This window comes from Dermacentor variabilis, chromosome 3 (assembly GCF_050947875.1).
Source record: "Dermacentor variabilis isolate Ectoservices chromosome 3, ASM5094787v1, whole genome shotgun sequence".
NCBI classification, from domain to species: domain Eukaryota; kingdom Metazoa; phylum Arthropoda; class Arachnida; order Ixodida; family Ixodidae; genus Dermacentor; species Dermacentor variabilis.
Genome location: NC_134570.1, coordinates 5,511,067 through 5,529,497, shown reverse-complemented (window position 1 = coordinate 5,529,497; position 18,431 = coordinate 5,511,067). Strand labels below are relative to the sequence as shown.

The following is an 18,431-nucleotide window of genomic DNA, read 5'->3' as shown; positions in this document are numbered from 1 at the left end:
AACCCCACCCTTACTGACATGCTGTGCATGTATGTCTCCGATGACCATCGCGACTGGGACGTTGCGCTGCCGTTCATTACTTTCGCCTATAATTCGTCTCGCCATGATACCGCAGGCTTGCCTCCATTCTTCCTCTCGTTTGGCTGTGACCCTACGTTACCTTTCGACACCGTTCTGCCTGCTAGTCTGAATTCCACATCCGAGTACGCCCGTGAAGCCATCCTCAAAGCGCAAGAAGCTCGACGTCGACTTGTGGAGTCGCAGGACAATCAGCGGCGCTTATATGACGCCCGCCATCGAAACGTCCATTACACAGCGGGCGCCCTGGTTCTCCTTTGGTCGCCATCGCGACGCGTTGGCCTCTCCGAGAAGTTACTTTCATGCTACTCCGGCGCTTACCGTGTCTTGCGTCAAGTAACTGACGTTACGTACGAAATCACCCCTCTTGAGCCAACTGTGGCTCCGCATCGCTCCGACGTGGTCCACGTCGCGCGTCTTAAGTTGTATCACTCGTCCGGCTCCTAACCAGCACCGAGCCGGTGCTTCTGCCTTTGGAGATAATGTGACACGCTGACGAAGAAGATGTTGTAATCATCATCGGAAGAAAACGATGTTCTGGGTTTTCGCGCGCTGGCTACCATCTTGTCAGCTGATATAATGAATATAAATATGCTGTAAATACACGTATAACTGTTTTTAACCCCGTAACAATATATATATATATATATATATATATATATATATATATATATATATATATATATATATATATATATATATTGTAGCATCCGAGACGGCTCAGATCTATGTACCGCCCTGCGAGCCGCCGCTTGCCGTCACCCCTTCGCCGCTCTACGTCCCCGCTGAGACCTGCTTCTCGATTCGCCGAGCGTCGTCCGGAAAACTGAATTATGCAGCTTTTGGAGGAAAAGCTGCATCGAACGACAGGACAGAAATTCCTCCATCGTGTCCGTGAAATGTGATATTGGTTGTAGTAGAAGGTGTACAAGTAGAAGCTTTAATAGACACTGGTGCTCGTGTTTCAGTCATTCACCTTGAATTGTGTTCGCGACTTCGAATTGTTACGACTCCCTATGATGGACCTACGCTACTCGCTGCTCAAAAGGCCGCCATTCGACCTATCGCCATGTGCACTGCTCGTATTTCCATCTATGGACTTCTGCATTACGTGCAATTTGCAGTGCTAAGTTCGTGTGCCCGGAAGCTCATATTGGGATGGGATTTTCTTTCTGCGGCCTCCGCCTCCATCTGCTGTGGGCAAGGCCTTCTCCACATGACCGACACGACCTATTAACTTCATGCAGGTCACGCACCACTTCACTTGCTTGCTGCAGAAGATACCGCGCTACCTCCTCGCCATCAAAGCATTGTTACTATCACGTCTGATGTGATTGACTGCGGCGACGTGCTCGTATTATCATCTGCACGCTGTCTCGCAAGAGGGATAGCCTTTGCATCAGGGCTGGTTAGGTTTGATCATGGCTATGCGCTTGTCTACGCTACAAACCCGACATCCGAAAAAATTCTCATCCCTAAAGGCACTACATTGGCTTGCGCCACTGAATCGGAGTCTATATCTGTTGTTTCCTTTAAAACAGCTTCCTCTGAAGTTCCTCGTGCCGGACGGGCCGCATCTCCTTCAGCTCTTGCAGCTGCCATCAGTTCCGACCTGACACCTTCGCAGTCACAACAATTGCTTGCTTTGTTCCAAAAACATGAAGCTTCGTTTGACGCGCATTCAGCTTCGTTGGAAAAAGATCTTCGATTACGACGCATCGGATGGAGACAGATGGTACATCCATCGTGCGCCGTAGACCATATCGCGCATCGCTAGCCGAGAGGAAAGTCATTGACGAGAACGTCACCGACATGCTCCAACGGAACATAATACGCCCCTCTGGTAGCCCTTGGTCTTTCGCCGTTGTTTTGGTTCGGAAAACCATTTATATCTATGTGGCCATAAGCTACTCTTTGTCATCTGTACATGATCATCATCATGTGGGGTTCATATGGGGTTCTTCTTCATCATCGCTTGTGGGGCTGGCTCTCGAGTGTGGTCCGTGCTGTGGGCGTGATCGGTTCGCGGCATCTTCGACTCGGAATAAACGTAGTGACAGCTGCTGCGTCACAAGATATACATACATATATATATATATATATATATATATATATATATATATATATATATATATATATATATATATATATATATATATATATATATATATAATATACAGGCGTCTATGTTGAATGCGTTTGTATATTCCTTTCTCCACGAATATGCAAAGCCTTTCTGCTGCGCCGTAGTCGCAATTGTTTTCTTTTTTGCAATCCTTCAGCTTATGTGAGATATTTTTCCATTCAGCGAAGATTCAGTGAACTCGTCTAGAATTGCTAAGCCCGCACCGAGGCCCGTGACACTCTCTAGACATGTTAAACTTGCTTCCACTTGTTCTGAGTCAGATTGTGTACATACAATATACTTTTCATTTAAAAAAAAGAAAAAAAGCGGACGTCATCTATGACCAACTTTTGTTGTGTTCAGCCCTTACGCTGTCAAGGTATCAGCAGATGTTATAACGCACCTTCCTGACTGGACCATCAGCGAACTCACTTGTTCTCAATATTAATCACCCTTTGCTTATCTAACTTTTCTTATAACGTCCACTTCCTGAAGAAAAAAGAATCAAAATACTTTTTTTTGCTGCAGCAGGTGAACATTTTTTTTCCGCTGAGATATGTTATGATGAGGTAGAAAACAAATCTGCTCAATTTCTTAACTCGTTATCGCTAGGTTTAATGAGTGAAGTGTCGATAAGTAGAAATGCCGGCTTTGCTCAGATGCACAATAATTTCAGAAAAAAAAAAGTTTTTTTAATCTACGCGTCGATAGTGTTTTATAGTTGAGTGCAGCTATCGGTGTCAGTTCCATTCAATTTTTTATATGAATGCTACAAAAGAAACATTCCCATGCAGTAGACACGTAAAAATATTCTTTTTACACGTAGAAAACTCCTTCGAACGCAACGGCCGGAATAATGCGAAAACTTCCAACCGGCATCTTAAACACAACGGATCCAGAAATTTATATATTGCTACAAGTTTCATATCTCGCCTTGATGCCGCTATCAGACATATCGCCGACTCTACCCGTAACTGAAATGCCCAGGACCCTCAAGCCGTGATTTTGGCGTTCCGAGGCCGGTGTTTCTTCTCGTTGCGCAATATTGCGCTTTTGAAGAAAGAAGTTTCGGAATGTCATGTTGGCGCTAACTTAATTGTGACGACATGCGTGTTGTAATGGTTGGGGTGGGGCATGAAATAGATGGTAGCTGGCCCATGCCGTCGTCGAAATCATCCACGCTGAGGACGTTGTTGAAGGGAGAGACTTGTACTCATCGAGAACGAGGAATATCGGATTTATTTACAGTATCTACAAGAGAGCGTAACAGTTCATCAGTCTAGCATGACTGAACAAGAATGCACACTGCAGAGTTGACGACGGCTGCTTATAAACACTGTGTCCTCCCTAGATCCCTAGGTGAGGGAAAACGGTCGTTCAACCTCCGACCAATTCGGAGCGTCCGAAGTTATCGTAGCCCACCCGCCTTTGAGGGGGAGGGTTTACACACTCACTTCCGCACAGGTTGCACTGACCACTCCAAGGTGAGAGGGTTTTTCGCAGACACGGGTCTGCCCCGAGCAGAGTTAAACCCACAGAAAGTGGCCGCCGCGTCTGTCCATTCACTGACGACTTCTAAGGCGCCGACTTCTTAGACGGCGCCGCAAAACATATCTTTCCAGGAATTCCCCCGCTGCAATCGAACCGTGACGGTGACGGAAAATCCACTAACAATACTTGGTCCGCCGACTGCGTCAGATATGCCGGCGCCGCTCGCTTGGGGACGCGGCGTATCGTCGTCCTTCCAAAGCGAGGCGCCGCAGCAGACATGCCGGCGCCAACGGGTTGTTGACGAGGCGCATTCTTGTTTTCACAAAGCGAGTCATCGCAGCGCGCCGGGCAGAGTTCGACGGTCGCTTCCCCCAAGATCGCCAGCACCTGCCGGTCAAACGTAACAGCTCCTCCATGGCCCGGAAAATCTCGCATGGCCAGTGCTGATAACCGCTGGGCAGGAAGAGAATGGCTGGTGGCAAGGGGGAGGTGCGTTGGCTTGCAGCGACCAGCTGTGAAATGATGACATCGCCCAAAAACATCCTACAAGGACAGGCAACTGCAAGACGAACCCAACAACACGCTCTGTGCCGAGATGACGTATCTTGGATCTCACTTTAGACCGCAAGGCTACAAAGAAAACATAAGTGCAGAAACAAAAAATGCTGCAATTCGCTACGGCAATTTTTGAAGGAATTTCGTGCTGAGAAATTGAGCAATCATGGAGGGAGTCCAGCTAAATGAGAGGGGATCTTCTTGGCTTTACAATATTAGCAATGCTAACCCCAAAATTTAGGCGGGATCCCTAAACGCAGAATTCAAATTACCCTGCTCAAACGATTCGCATTGCTACGCAACTTTCCCTTCTTATATCTAACGAAGAAGTTGTACTCTTGGAGAATGAGGCTCCATCGGAGCAAGCAGCCATTTTTGTGTGGCATTTGATTGAGCCACGTCAGAGAACAGTGGTCCCTCTCGAAGATGAACCTCGCTCTGTACAAGTAACACGACAACTTTTGGGCTGGCCAAACTAAACAAGCACATTCCTTCTCTGAAGCGCTGTAGGCTTCCTCTCTTATATTTAGTTTACGGCTGGCATAGAGGATAGGATGTTTCTCATTATTGTTGCCGACCTGACTAAGTACCACGCCCATACCCCTGTCGTTTGCGCCGCACTGAAGTATGAATTCCTGTGCAGTCTGGCGCGCGAAGCACCGGACGAGAAATCAATAGCGTTTTCAAACCTTGGAAAGCGTTCTCTTTGTGCTTAACCCAGTGTACGCTATTCGGTGCTCCCTTTCCGAGGGCGTCCGTGAAAGGACTAGCTATTTGCGAGTAATTCGGAATGTAGCGTTGATAGTAACCCACAAGTCCCAAAAATGAACCAATGTCTGTTTTCGTGCGCGCCTGAGAAAAATCTCCAATCCTAGCAATTTTCAGCTCGGCCGGCCGTCTCGTGGCCTGACCGACAACATGGCCCAGAGAAGTGCCCTGCGAGTAGCCAAACCTACACTTTTCCGCCTTCGTCGCTAAGCCTGCTTCCCTCATTCGTGAGAACACCTGTTCGACGTGCGATACGTGCTGTTCCGAGCTGCCCGAAAAAATTGCTACATCATCAAGATGAACTCCTGCGAGTCTTTTAGGACAATATCCATCAACTTAGAGAAGCTAAACGGCGCGTTCTTCAGCCTGAAGCTGAGGGCGAGAGGGCGAAAAGTGCCTACAGGTGAGATAAAAGCGGCATAGCGGCTTGCACTTTCTGAAAGAGGAACATTTTGCCAGTATCCCCGCACGAGATCTATAGTTGAAATGTAGTTAGCAGCGCTAACTCTTTCGATTCGTTCCTCAATGTTGATTATCGGGTACAGCTGATCCCTAGTGATGGCATTTAACTTCCTGTAGTCCACACACGGACGAGTGTCCTTATTAGGGGTTTCTACAAGTATTAGCGGTGACGTGTAGTGACTCTCAGCGGGCTCGATAACCCCCAACTCTAGCATGCGCTCTATCTCTGCCTCCATAATTTCTCTCTGTCGTGGACACACCCTGTACGGCTTTGATCTTACGGGTTCGGTTGACGTGAGCTCTATTTCATGCGTTATTAGTTCGGTTCTACATGGCCGATCGCTGAATATGTCGAGATATTCCCCTAACATCCCTTTTAGCTCATCTAGCTGCTCGGGTCTAAGAGCGTGCGAGCTTACCGAATGTTTTACTACTTCTTCCAGGCTGATTTCAGAGTTGGAGGTCGCCTTATACTCATTAAACTCTGTATTAGTGTCATCCTGCTCCTTGATGGTACAGTTAACGACTCCGCTCCGCTCTACGTATGGCTTCATCAAATTGCAGTTGTGTATCCTCAACTCGTTCCTGCGACCGGGCATTTTCACAGCATAGTTATTATCTGGAAGTTTCTGCAACATTTTAACGGGTCCGTCCCAGTGAACGTCAAGCTTGTTCTTTCTTGAAGGTTTGAGGATCATTACCTGGTCTCCGGCGTTAAACGTACGAAGCCTCGCATTCTTGTCGTAATAAAATTTGGCGCTCTTTTGAGCTACTCCTATGTTCTTTTCGACTAGTTCTTGGGTTGCACTTAGCCATTCCAGCAGATTTAGCACGTATTCTACCACTGTTGGACTCTCTCTCCTCTTTCCTCCTACATCTATTTTAACATTCTCAGAGAACGGAGTGTCCTCCCATACACTAGTTCTGCTAGCGAGAACCCTATAGCATCATGAGGAACCGTTCGCAAAGCAAACAAAGTGGCCGGAAGACAATTCTCCCAGTTCTCCTTATGCTCGTAACTGAGCGCCCGCAAAACTCGCTTAAAGGGAAGCTGAAACGGTTTTCAATTTCCATGAATTGCTGGGATTGGGAAGAACAGAGCTAATAATTTATGGTTCCGAAATATTTTTCTTCGTTTTATTAATATAAGGGGCGGAAATCGCTTTTTAAATCACCCCCGCGGACACGCCCCCATCGCTTCCCGGAGCGCCGGGTGAGGTGGTTGCCAGAGGAGAGAACCGGCGATAGTGACGTCATTCGCGGGGACCGAGCTGCTGGACCGGCGTGCTGGTATGCCTCTTTCCGTCCTGCGCTTTACTGAACGACGCTACGAGTGATCTGCCGCCGCCGCCGCTCACGTTTGTTTTCTTTTGCGATTTTCGTAAACTGTTCTTTCCATCTGTGCTGCGTGAGTGCCTACAGTCAAGGGCGCCCAACATGCCCTCGTTCTGTGCAGCATTCGGCTGCGCGAACACACGCGAGCATTAGCAGCCATTAACGTCTGGTAACACAGTTTTAGCGTAGCCGGATAGCCTTACGACAAATGAGGAAACGCGTTGTTGCTAGCGTTGCTATACTCCATTTCATACATCAGGTGCAACGCTGTGGAAGCTTGAGATACTTCTTGCAGTGGCTGCGTTCGCACTTAGAAAAAGTTCGGTGTTTGTTGACCCGATTTTTGAGAAAATTTTCCATATATAAGCTCAGTTCTGAATGAAAAAAAATAATTTACCCATAGAAACAATCAGTGTACTTATGCGGCTGCTAACACGTTCTTTTAAATCAATTTTCTTTTAGGTATTTTTTAATTGCGGCCCGTCGCAGCAGCTTCACGTGCATGCTCGCGCGAGCAAACGCCGCTGGCACGCTGCGAAGCATAGACGGAAACGCGCGCAGTAATAAATTTTGGTGACCGGACTTCGTGCGTAGCTTCCACAGCGTTGCACCTGAGGTATGAAATGGAGTATAGGCTTGCCTAGTGACCTCCAACGTACGGTTGCAGTTATCGTGTTTACCACACGGCGGTGCTAAAACTGCCTAATATCTTTATGGCAACACTAGCATGGAGCACGCATACCGATTCTTGATAGAGCCACAATCGCAAAGTCGTCGAACCATAGTATGAATATTGCACATATAATACCTCTGGCCATCTCTGGATGTCATGATAAGCAACTTCCGTGACTGTACCTCGCAGCACTGCATGTGCGCGGTTTGAAACGCGGCACTTATGTTCGCGATCGTGTATCAACACTGAAAAAACCACGGGACTTTAGACAAGCAGCGGCAAGGTGCCTGACATCGCGGAATTGCACCCGTGTTTACAATCTAATGAGAAGTTAGTGCTTCGGCATTTTTCCAGCAGCAAGTTCCCAGTGACACTTTAGCGCATTTTTTCTCCGTCATTGGAACGTGCAGCTACATGAAAAAAAAAACATATGTACCAGCTAAGATTTCCAACGCGCGAGAAGGTGCACACAGCGCTCTCGCTGTTGGCACACTCAACATCGCCATTGCCGCCATCGTTTTCCTTATCGGCTGTCGGTTCGAACATGTACGGCGAAAATACAAGCTGTTTGAGGCAGCGAGAACGTTCCATAATGCTTACAACTCAGCTATGAAGCCAGAACATAACAGCGTGCTACGCTCTGAAACAGCGGCGCCGACCGGCGACTGCCGCGAATGACGTCACAGCGGCGCCGACCAATCACGGGCAACAGCGGCGTTCGCGCGATGCCCTGAGGCGCTGGTGCGCGTTATCTTTAAAAAACAGCCGCTTGCGTTTGTTTCCGCCTTTTTTGAACCAGATATTCGTGTTCAGGGGACTCAAAACTGTAGAAGGCCGCAGAGAACTCATTTTTTCGAAAAGTGTTTCAGCTTCCCTTTAAGCACTGAATGCCACCTCTATACACTGTTTGACTGAGGGTGATAGACGGAACTGTGTATTAACTTTACCCCGCCCTTTTGCAAGAATGTGGAAGTCGGTGCGGTGGTGAATACTGACCCTTGATCCGCCTGATCCACGAACGGTCCCCTGATTTTCACTTTGGCCATTGGAAGACACATGATGTGTTCTTCTAAAGCCTGTTTGATCCATGCTACTCCTCCAGTGAAGTCATCTACCATCACGTAAGACAGATAGACAATGTCCATAGTGGCGGCTCTGTCTCGCAGCATCCGGAATGGTTTGGATTCACTTGCAGGTCGTAAAGACATGGGCTTTAAGGTTCTATATTCTCGTCTTTTTCATCCACGTAGGAGAAAACTACGCTAAGCTTCCCGCAGTTTAAAGCGATATGTCCGTGTTTCTGCCACTTATAGCAGCGGATAGGTCTAAAAGATTCGAATGTTCTTTTCCGCTCTTTTTGTACAGTTTCCCCGTTTGATTTCTCCTCGCTCTTTTCTGACGCTTTTCCTCCACGTCTACAGGTTCCGGTCGTCTAGTCAGCGAACGCTTTGTGAACGGAAATGGTTTCCGTGGTCCCATTTCGACCATCCCAATTTCCTTCCTCGGCGTTCAGCTTTCTACGCGTTGCGTACTCTTCGGCTAATTCAGCCACCGTTTCCACAGTGTTTACGTTTCCTCTGTCTTGCACCCACAGCTTCACAGATGGTGGGATGCTTTTGTAAAACTGCTCTAGACACACGCAATTCAATAATCATGTCTCTGCTCTCGTACGCTTCCGCGCTTTTCAGCCACTCGACTAGGTTGTCCTTTAAGCCGTATGCAAACTCCGGATATCCCTCGCCATCCTTCTTGCTTGTGCTTCTAAACCTCTGTCGAAAAGCTTCAGCTGAAAGGCGCTACTTCTTCAAAAGACTAGCCTTAACCTTCGCATAATCATATGCATCTTGTGCACTGAGTCTGGCGATTACTTCTGCAGCCTCACCCGGCAACTTAAACAGCAACCGCTGTGGCCATGTACTCGGACCGAATTTCATCTTCTCGAAAGTCCTTTCGAAATTTCCTAGGAACAAGGCTATGTCGTTCCCGACCTCAAATGGCTTTCACAGCCTGTCCATGCGGTATGATTTGGCCTCACTTGATCGTTCCAGAGCCCCTTCACTTCCTTGAGACAACGCCAAACGTTTGCTCTGAAGTTCAAGTGGCATTTTTATTAACTCGCTATCTTTCTAGCATTCCTCTCTCTTTCTGTCCCGTTCTTCTCTTTCCCGTTCTTCTCTCTCTCTCTCTCTGTCCCGTTGTTCTCTTTTCCTAAGAAGTTCCCACCAAATTTCAATGTCCTCCTCAATGGCTTTTCAGAAATCAGCTTCAGTAATTGCCATTTTAGCATTTCCCAGGCCAAATTCCTCACCAACAATCAACCATTCGTATCTCAGCAATGTCCCTAAATCTATGATTGCTGCTTAACTGTCTTGGTCTTGCTCGCTAAACATACCTAGGTAAACGCAACCTTGCTAACAATCAACAACCCAGCTTCTAAACAGAACAACAACAAAATGAAGCCTAGAGAGTCAAAGCAAGAACCAAGCACTCACCGCAGACACAGCACCACGTCGCAAAGTCCATCCCACCGCTGTCAGCCAGTTGTAATGTTTGGGGTAGGGCATGAAATAGATGGTATCTGGCCCATGCCGTCGTCAAACTCATCCACGCTGAGGACGTCGTTGAAGGGAGAGATTTGTTCTCATCGAGGACGAGGAATATGGGATTTATTTACAGTATCTACATGAGAACGTTACAGTTCACCAGTCTATCATGACTGAACGAGAATGCACACTACAGAGTCGACGACGGCAGCTTGTAAACATTCTGTCCTCCCTAGATCCCTAGGTGAGGAAAAACGGTCGTTCAACCTCCGAACAATTCGGAGCGTCCAAAGTCATAGTAGCCGACCCGCCTTTGAAGGGGAGGGTTTAAACAATCACTTTCGCACAGGTTGCACTGACCACTCCAACGGGAGAGGGTTTTTCGCAGACACGGGTCTGCCCCAAGCAGGCGCCTCTTGATCGCAGAGTTGACCCCGCAGACAGCGTCCGCCGCATCTGTCCATTGGCTGACGACCTCTAAGGTGCGTGAGACGGCGCCGCAAAACATATCCTTCCAGGAATTCCCCTTCTCCAATCGAACCGTGACGGCGGCGGCGACTCCACAAACAATACTTCGCCCGCCGACTGCGTCTAGACATCTCGGCGCCTCACGGCAGGGGAAGCGGCGCATTGTGCTTCTTACAGAGCGAGTCTTCGCAGCAGACATGGTGGCGCCGAAGGGTTGCTGACTCGGCGCATTGTTGTTTTCACAATATGAGTAGTCGCAGCAGACCTGCCGGCGCCATTCCCACGGTCGCTTCCCCGAAGATCGCCAGCGCCCGCCGGTCAAACGCACCAGTGTGCAGGCACGCGGAGAGCCGGGTCACTTTTGCTTGTTCATTGCTACCCTGCTTGACATGATTCCATGCTTGAGACAGGCAGAAGAATTCAACAAGATAACAAAATATCAAACGAAACTGGACTGACTTAAAGTAGAAATATTTATTCCTTATTTAAATGGCGCGCCAATCAGTGTGCGTCGGCGGTGGCGCACAGACGTCTCGGCGCACATCTCTAGTGCGGCGCCTCGAAGATTTCGCTGCACTTCAAGCTGACATAGCAACGCTGTTGTGAAGGTTGTGGAGGGAATAATACACGAGGAAGCGCGACATGTATCTACATACCGCTTCTGTCGCAGTGGCACATACAGGAGACTTGGCCGAGAATGCGCACGTACCTACGTGCCCAAGGGTCCGAAAATGGGGTAGCTCAGTATAATAAATTAAGTAAAATCAAAATAACCGTTGAATATCATGCGGTGCTCCACCATGTGTGCTCTACAGAGATAGATGTCCATGAGCCGACAACATGAGTACACGTTTTATGTCGCGAATTATTGTTTGAATACGCACAAAAGGGGCGCGCTTACTGGCTCTAGTTACTGGCTCGTGGTCTATATTAAGCTGGAGCATCCTACAGAGTATACCTTGTTTCTCAAGAACGACGAATGTCTGTTTCGTTTAAAGCGCTGCAAGGCGGAAGTTCCTCGGTCGACGAGTGTTCAGCAATACTCGGGGCCGAGCTGTTGGCGCTGCGCAGCACACGACCAAACAGTGCACTGGCAGCTACGCACCAGCTGGGCATCTTTGGCATATAATTGCTACCGTAAAAATAAAATAAGTAAATACAGTTGAACATAATGTGTTATACCGTTAAAAAGACTGCGTCTATTCATATGGGTGGCATTATATACTAATATACTAGGTTTTATGCCGATGAGAAAAACAAGAACAAGGTAAAATCGGGAATTTTGTCTTGACTTTCCATCTCCAGTCAGCCCCGTGTTTTTCTCAGTTTTTATGTACTGATTTCTTAGGCAAAGCAGCGCTGCTGACAACTACTTTCGTTAATAGTACTGCAGCGCAAAACAAGCGACGAGGAGGACAGCGACGAAGGACGGGCGTCATGCAGGCCGCACAACGTTGCTGAAGAAACACACAAAAAAAACAGCAAGGGACTCGTCGTCGCCATTTTACTTCTTCATGCTCATTCTAAGGTTCAGCTGCGTTGTGGGTAGCTGAACCTGAGGTTGTGAGTTAGCGCGCGTCCTTCGTTGCCCTCCGTTTTCTTTCATCACAATGCATAGTTTGTCGCCGGGAGTGCACGCGAATTGAGCTAAACGTCGCCTCAGCCGAGGTCCAAGTAACGCCAGTCAACTCCGTTCATCGTCCACCATTACACGCCGGCTTCAGTTCCTCTCACGCGCGAAACCGACGAACCACGCCAGGGAGGCCAAGCGCATGCACTCGCACGAAGCGTTGCCAAGAACTCACGGACTGAGATCAAGGGCCAGGACACCGGGCGTCGACAGACCCAGTCCAGTCAGTATGGCAGGCACAACTGCGTGTCACAGAATACAAAAGAAACGGCGCGGCACTGAGCTTGACCTTACCTAATTAACTGTGGCTTGTGTGTTTAAGGAATCCTTGGCTTCTCAAGCACCAGCTTGTCACGTACGAGGATCAAGGGGACACTAACGCCAAATATTAAGTCAAGCTAAAGTGATAGATTAGTGCTCGATAATCTCTAAGGCGTCAATGTTATCGCCAACACAGCCTTAATAATAGAGAAATTGAGGTAAATGCAGGACATGATTAGAGACTTCCCCGGGACATTCAAGTACTTGCCCGACGACGAAAGCACTCCTGAGTTAAATTCTGTCGCTAGCACTCAACCACTCGTTGCAAAAAAACATCCTTGCATTGTATTATCGGACGAAATAAAATGCTACTTGTCGAGTTCTGTTTAATTTTCTTAGAATATATGACTCATTTAAATTATCCTTGACAACGACGCGGGTAATCGAAAGGTTTCGCATTCGCTCGACTATGCGCCGCCCACGCTTTTCAGTAGTGTCGTTATACCGTAGTGCTGCGCTGGTTTTACTGGCTCGGGAAACTCGCACAAATTGGAAGTAGCAGAGAATTCAACTTCCTGCGTGATGTCGCGGGATGCCCGAACGGTCTACGCCACTTGACAAAAAAGCAGCTGCAGCGGCGAATCCACCACTCTGTCTTGGCTCGGTGCCGCCGTCTAGCAGGTGTCGCTTTACTCACCGATGGCAGCAAAGGGTAGTGATAGCGTATGCAACGTCACCACTCCCTGGTTTCTGCAGCGGGAGATCTGAATTCAGAAAAATGTATTCGAACCCTTCAGGTACAATTTTCTCGTAATCTAAGGCTTGGCACGAAACAAGCGTTGCGAGGTTTCTAGATCATTATTTAAACAGTGCCGGTGACTTAGCATGTGCGTCTAGTGTCCCTTTAAGGTGACCTGCGAAGGATGAGATCATCGTAAGAAGGGAGCTGTTTTTCGAGTTACCACAAGTTTTCCGCATTTCCGATAATATTGGAGTTTCACTTTCTCCATCCAACACGAAAATATTAGCCCATACACCCTGATTCCATCGTAATCCCCTCCCATTTTCGTATGATGCCGTAGTACACCATGTGGTACACCCATAGACGCAGCACCCACTGTTTCGTTCTTTAAGCACCGAGGCTATACCACTTTTCGAGCTTCCAAACGCGTTTCTCGACATTCTGTTCGCGGCTTCTTAGGTCTCTGGAGAAAATGTTTCACCGCATTACATAGGCGCTTCGACATCGCGACGGCGCCTATCGGTTGTGGGGAGAAAAAAGTGCTCATCTTGCAGCCCAGAAAGGAGCACCGCTCAGCACCATATTTAAAAAAAATTTACACTGAGCTCTTCTGGGAGTTGTCCAATTATGCGTAACGATTGTGCCACTGGCTCATCTCCACGCAGCGCGGTGTCATTATCGATGTTATGAAACTTGATTCGACCAGTATAAACCCTTATACGAAGGCGAGTGACGTTTGAGTGATTCCTTCCAATCGATGCCATTTCGCGAAAGAGCAGAGGGTCGGCGGCTCTACCCACTTCCTCCCCCTTCTTCCTATCCACCTCAACGCGTGCCCTTTGAACTCCACTGTTGCTTCGGCAGTGACGTCAACTCTGCCTTCATCCAAGCATAACACGGATCGCTTCCGTGCTTTTTATTGCTATAGCAATTATATGGACATTCCAAGCGAATGTCAGCCATCGCTATCGCCGTCGCCGTGATTCTCTGTATAAAGTCCAAACACGTGAACATCGTCGCCGCGCTCCGTACGTTGTATGTGCAAGCGAAAGATCGCGAGAATCAGCCGACGATCGCCTCTCCCCGCCATCTTCTGTCGCGCGCGAGGCACGAGGGGAGGCGAGGCTGCTTACGACGCGGGCGCCGTACCTTGAAAGCAATCTGTGTTGTGGACAAAGTGTACGCCCGCGCGGGCCTCATCTTCAGAGCGATCTGAAGAGTGCATGTGCCGAGTGCCGGTAGCTTCGTATGCGCTGTGCTTTCGACGTTTAGTTAGCGTTGAAGCGAGAGACAACATAAAGTTCAATTCGCTCGCTACTGCTGCCTCACTCCATGGCGTTTTGACAGCGAGTTTCTGTGGTCGTTGAGCGCAACGGGTTCATTTTTAACTGTGTGCGCGTGAGACCGTGCTTGTTAATTTAGTAAGTAAGCGAACGTTTACAACTTTATACAGTCGATAAGGCTGCTGCCCTTACTTCGTGTAGCTGTCTACTAATTTGCTATCCCAATCGATGTTTCGCCTTGCGGTCGAAACTGCGAGTTTATTTTTCTTTTGTTCTAGGACAAATAATACGACATAAGCAATACTGAAGTGCCATCGGACTTACCGAATTTTCGTGTGTACCACAATGACCGTGTATCTACGCGCGGCGGCGGTGTGCTGATTGCATTTCACGAACGATTGTCTTGTGCAGTCATCAATATTCAATCACAGCTGGAAATATGATTGGTGATTATCCAATCACGCCCACAGGCCGTACTACTAGGAGTTTGTTACCGACCTCCCCACACTACTTCCGAGTTTTGCAACCAGCTTAACCAAACTATGTGTCACCTTATTGCTGCTCATCCAAAGGCACACATACATCTATTCGGCGATTTTAACTCCCCGCAAATAGACTGGCGCACTTGACAATTTCTGTTCAACGACAGGACTAACCGAAACCAGGAACTTGATCTCGATATCTGCCTCAATTTTAATATCTAGTTTCTGAAGCAACACGTGATTCACAGGATACATCCTATATCTTAGATCTAATATTAACAAACAACCCCGAAAGCCTATCATACTTTTGTTATCTCAACGAAATCGGCGACCACAAATTAATGCATGCCGGTTTTTCTTTTCAACCAACAAAGCGCGAGATGTACACGAAAACAATACAGCTAGACGACAAAGGTGATTATGAAGCGATAAATGTGGGCCTTGGCACATTTTATCCCACATTTCAGATAACTTTTCAATACGCTAATGGAAATGGTGGCGTGAGCGCCTTTCAACAGCCAGTGTCCGCGCTGCATTGTCGTCTGGATAGGAACTGCGGTGGTTTCACACGTGGCAAACGTCCAATTTAAACCTTTTTTTGGCGTTGAGATGTAGCACGGTCTTACAAGGCACGAGCCTGACAGACCTTCGGAATGCCTGAACATAAAAGAAGTCAAGGCATACGCAAATGGAGAGCATCAAAGCCACAAAACACGAAAGTGACCACACGAGGACGCGTCACGACAGGTTCCGGCTCTGGGTTCCATTAAGCCAAACAAAAGCCCGTGGATAGACTGGCACGCAAGGCCGAGTCGAGCGACCTTAGGAGCATGCATCATAACTTAGTGGAGAGCTTTCCACCAGACTCATCAAAAATCACGGCAGGACGAGCCCACACTTCGGGAAACTTGTCGCCCAAGTGATGCCGCGCCCGGGTGATATGGAACCAGACCTCCTTCCGTGCTTTCGCAAGCACTTCGTGAAGGCCCGGCGCCCGCCCCCTGAAAGCAACTTCACAGCGTGCCAACGAAACTTGGTATGAGCACTCGACAAGAAGAATCACGAACTGGTTGATCGCCTGATTCGGCAAAGGGTGAAATAAACGAACAGCCTGATATGGAACACCTGGAAGACTAAAAAGACTAGAAATCCGTTGGAAAAGAGCTGCCGGAAGCAAACACTGCGTAAAAATATGAACGGAACCCTCACGACCGCCACAAAAAGGGCACACTCCACGAGCCGGGATGGCTGTGAAGGGCCCGTAACTCAACCCCAGGCACCCTCGCGCCAGGCGGTACATGAATGTAGCTCGCCTGGCATCGAGGCAACTGGCCTTAATGAGCTTTCATCTTGGCCTGTGGATGGACAGATCGTACTTTTGGCAATGTGAGGGGAGACCTGGGGTGGGGATATCGACTAGTTCTTGGATTGCCTTGTGGGGGCATACCAGAAAGTTGGCAGCCGTCGCATAAATGGTGGACGGTGAACCTGAGCGAGGAACCACAGTGGGAAAAGGTGCACTGCGAAAACAAACTAGTCTGGTACTACGAAAAAAGGAAGTAAATCTTCGAGTCAGGAGCATATCCCAGTTAAGAGCAACCTGGGTCCACCTGATGTGTAGTGCAGTAGCCACGATGCCCAGATCGGGAATTCCGAGTCCTCCCTTATCCTTGGGAAACTTAAGCACATGCCAAGCTGCACAACCTGTTGTCCCTTTCTAGAGGAAATGAAAGAGGACTTTCTCCAAGATAAGCTTCGTTCGGGTTGGAAAAGGAGACACACACGCCACGTACATAAGGGAGAAAAACAGAAGTTAGCGAAGAATGGTTGCTCGGGCTGTCAATGGACATGACAATGGTAGTTCCTGAATCCTGGTTTCAAGCTTCTCCTTAGCTTGCTGCCAGTTTCTAGGAGACAGACTGTCTAGATCAAATTCAAAACTTAAAATTTATAACCACGTTTCCACGGGAAGACCATGAACGGGCTGCTGACTCGATGTGGTGGAGTTCATGTACATGGCTGCACTGTCAAACTATTGAACCTTGCACCACTCGCCCCGCAGTAACTGGCCATGACATCCAAGACGGTGCAGGCTGATGATTCATCCGGGACGACAATAGACAAGTCATGCGCACAGGCAAAGAGTGCAACCAGAGGGGAACCTGGTGGGGGTAGGAACCTGCCAATTCTGCTGTCACAGGACAACCTCTGCAGAAGCAGTTCAAAGCGAGCACGCAGAAGGCAGGCGTGAGACGATCCCCCTGCCCTACACCACGTCCCACATTAGATGCCTCCGAGACGCGATCCTGTATGAGAACAGCAGAAGTTGGTCGAGGACACAAAGCTTGGACCATCTGCCGAAAACCCACACTAACGCCAGCCTTTTCCAAAACCCGGAACAGGTACCTATGGCTAATCATATCGAAAGCCTTCTCCTGATCGAAGGAGCACATAATACCTGGAAATTTCCTGGCATTTGCCCACAGCAGAACGACCCTGACTGCTGAACCGTGAAGCTGAGTGGAACGCCGCTGGACACAACATGCCTAGTACGCACCCAAAACAGTGTTGAGTACTGGAGTGAGTCGCATACACAGACACTTTGCTATGGACTTGTAATCGCAGTTCAGAAGTGTGATTGGACGCCATGCTCTTAGATCGGTTCTTCTCGACTCATCCTTACAAAAGAGAGTTTTGAGACGCTGACAGAGTCCCTTCACTGAGTAGCCTGCTCACCAATGATTTGAACGGCTTCCCTAACAGTGTTCAAAACAGTGCCCCCCCCCCCCCCCCGCAAACACACCTAACATGCCGTTACCAGAGCTTTGTCACCCACATCTTATGAAGATCCTTTTGACTTGCGTCGACCTTCTTACTTGAAACTTTACTTGGGCTAATAGCTTACTGCATCATTGTTGGCGCGGATGTGCATGCCTTTTAATTTATACATTCGCTTTATTTCTGCAAATTCTGACAATAGGAGGACACGCGCATTAGAAGCACTAGCGGTGGCTGCCACATCCGTATTTTCTCACTTCAACATTGATTTAAATGTCCACTGTAAGTACGATGCACATACACAACACATTTAAATATATACACACAGGATGAAGTTTATTATATTTTTGAAAGAGAAGGAAGTAGCCAGTTAAAAATTATTTCTAAACGTATAGATAGTCTATGCGTAGAGAATGAATATGTTGCCGTACGTTCACCACACTTTAAATTTCCTTGCTTGTTTTTTTGACCATGAAGAAAACCTATAGACTTCAGTGATCCCTTCGACACAGACTTTCATCAATGGCGTGTGGAATGCACGTGAATACTGTGTGTCTCAGTATTGCTTCTCTTTCCAGTAAGCAGTATTAAGGACTCAGGAAGAAACATTTCTAATAATTTACAACATTTATTAGGGATAGGAACATCGTCAGTTGCATGCAAAGGACATAAATATACACAGGGTGTCCCAATTAGCTAACATGCACCAAGATTAAAAAGAAAGAGCACTGAGTTACTCGAAGAAAACCTAGTGCAT

General features: G+C 48.0%; 1 protein-coding gene across 1 annotated transcript in view; it reads right to left on the bottom strand.

The window, feature by feature from the left end:
• LOC142575110 (neprilysin-1-like) overlaps window positions 1–18,431 on the bottom strand; it is a 357,362-nt gene that overhangs the window by 204,397 nt on the left and 134,534 nt on the right. The window contains exon 10 of the mRNA XM_075684106.1: window positions 12,304–12,370. Coding sequence (XP_075540221.1) covers window positions 12,304–12,370 — 67 coding nt within the window. The remainder of the gene's footprint in view (window positions 1–12,303; window positions 12,371–18,431) is intronic.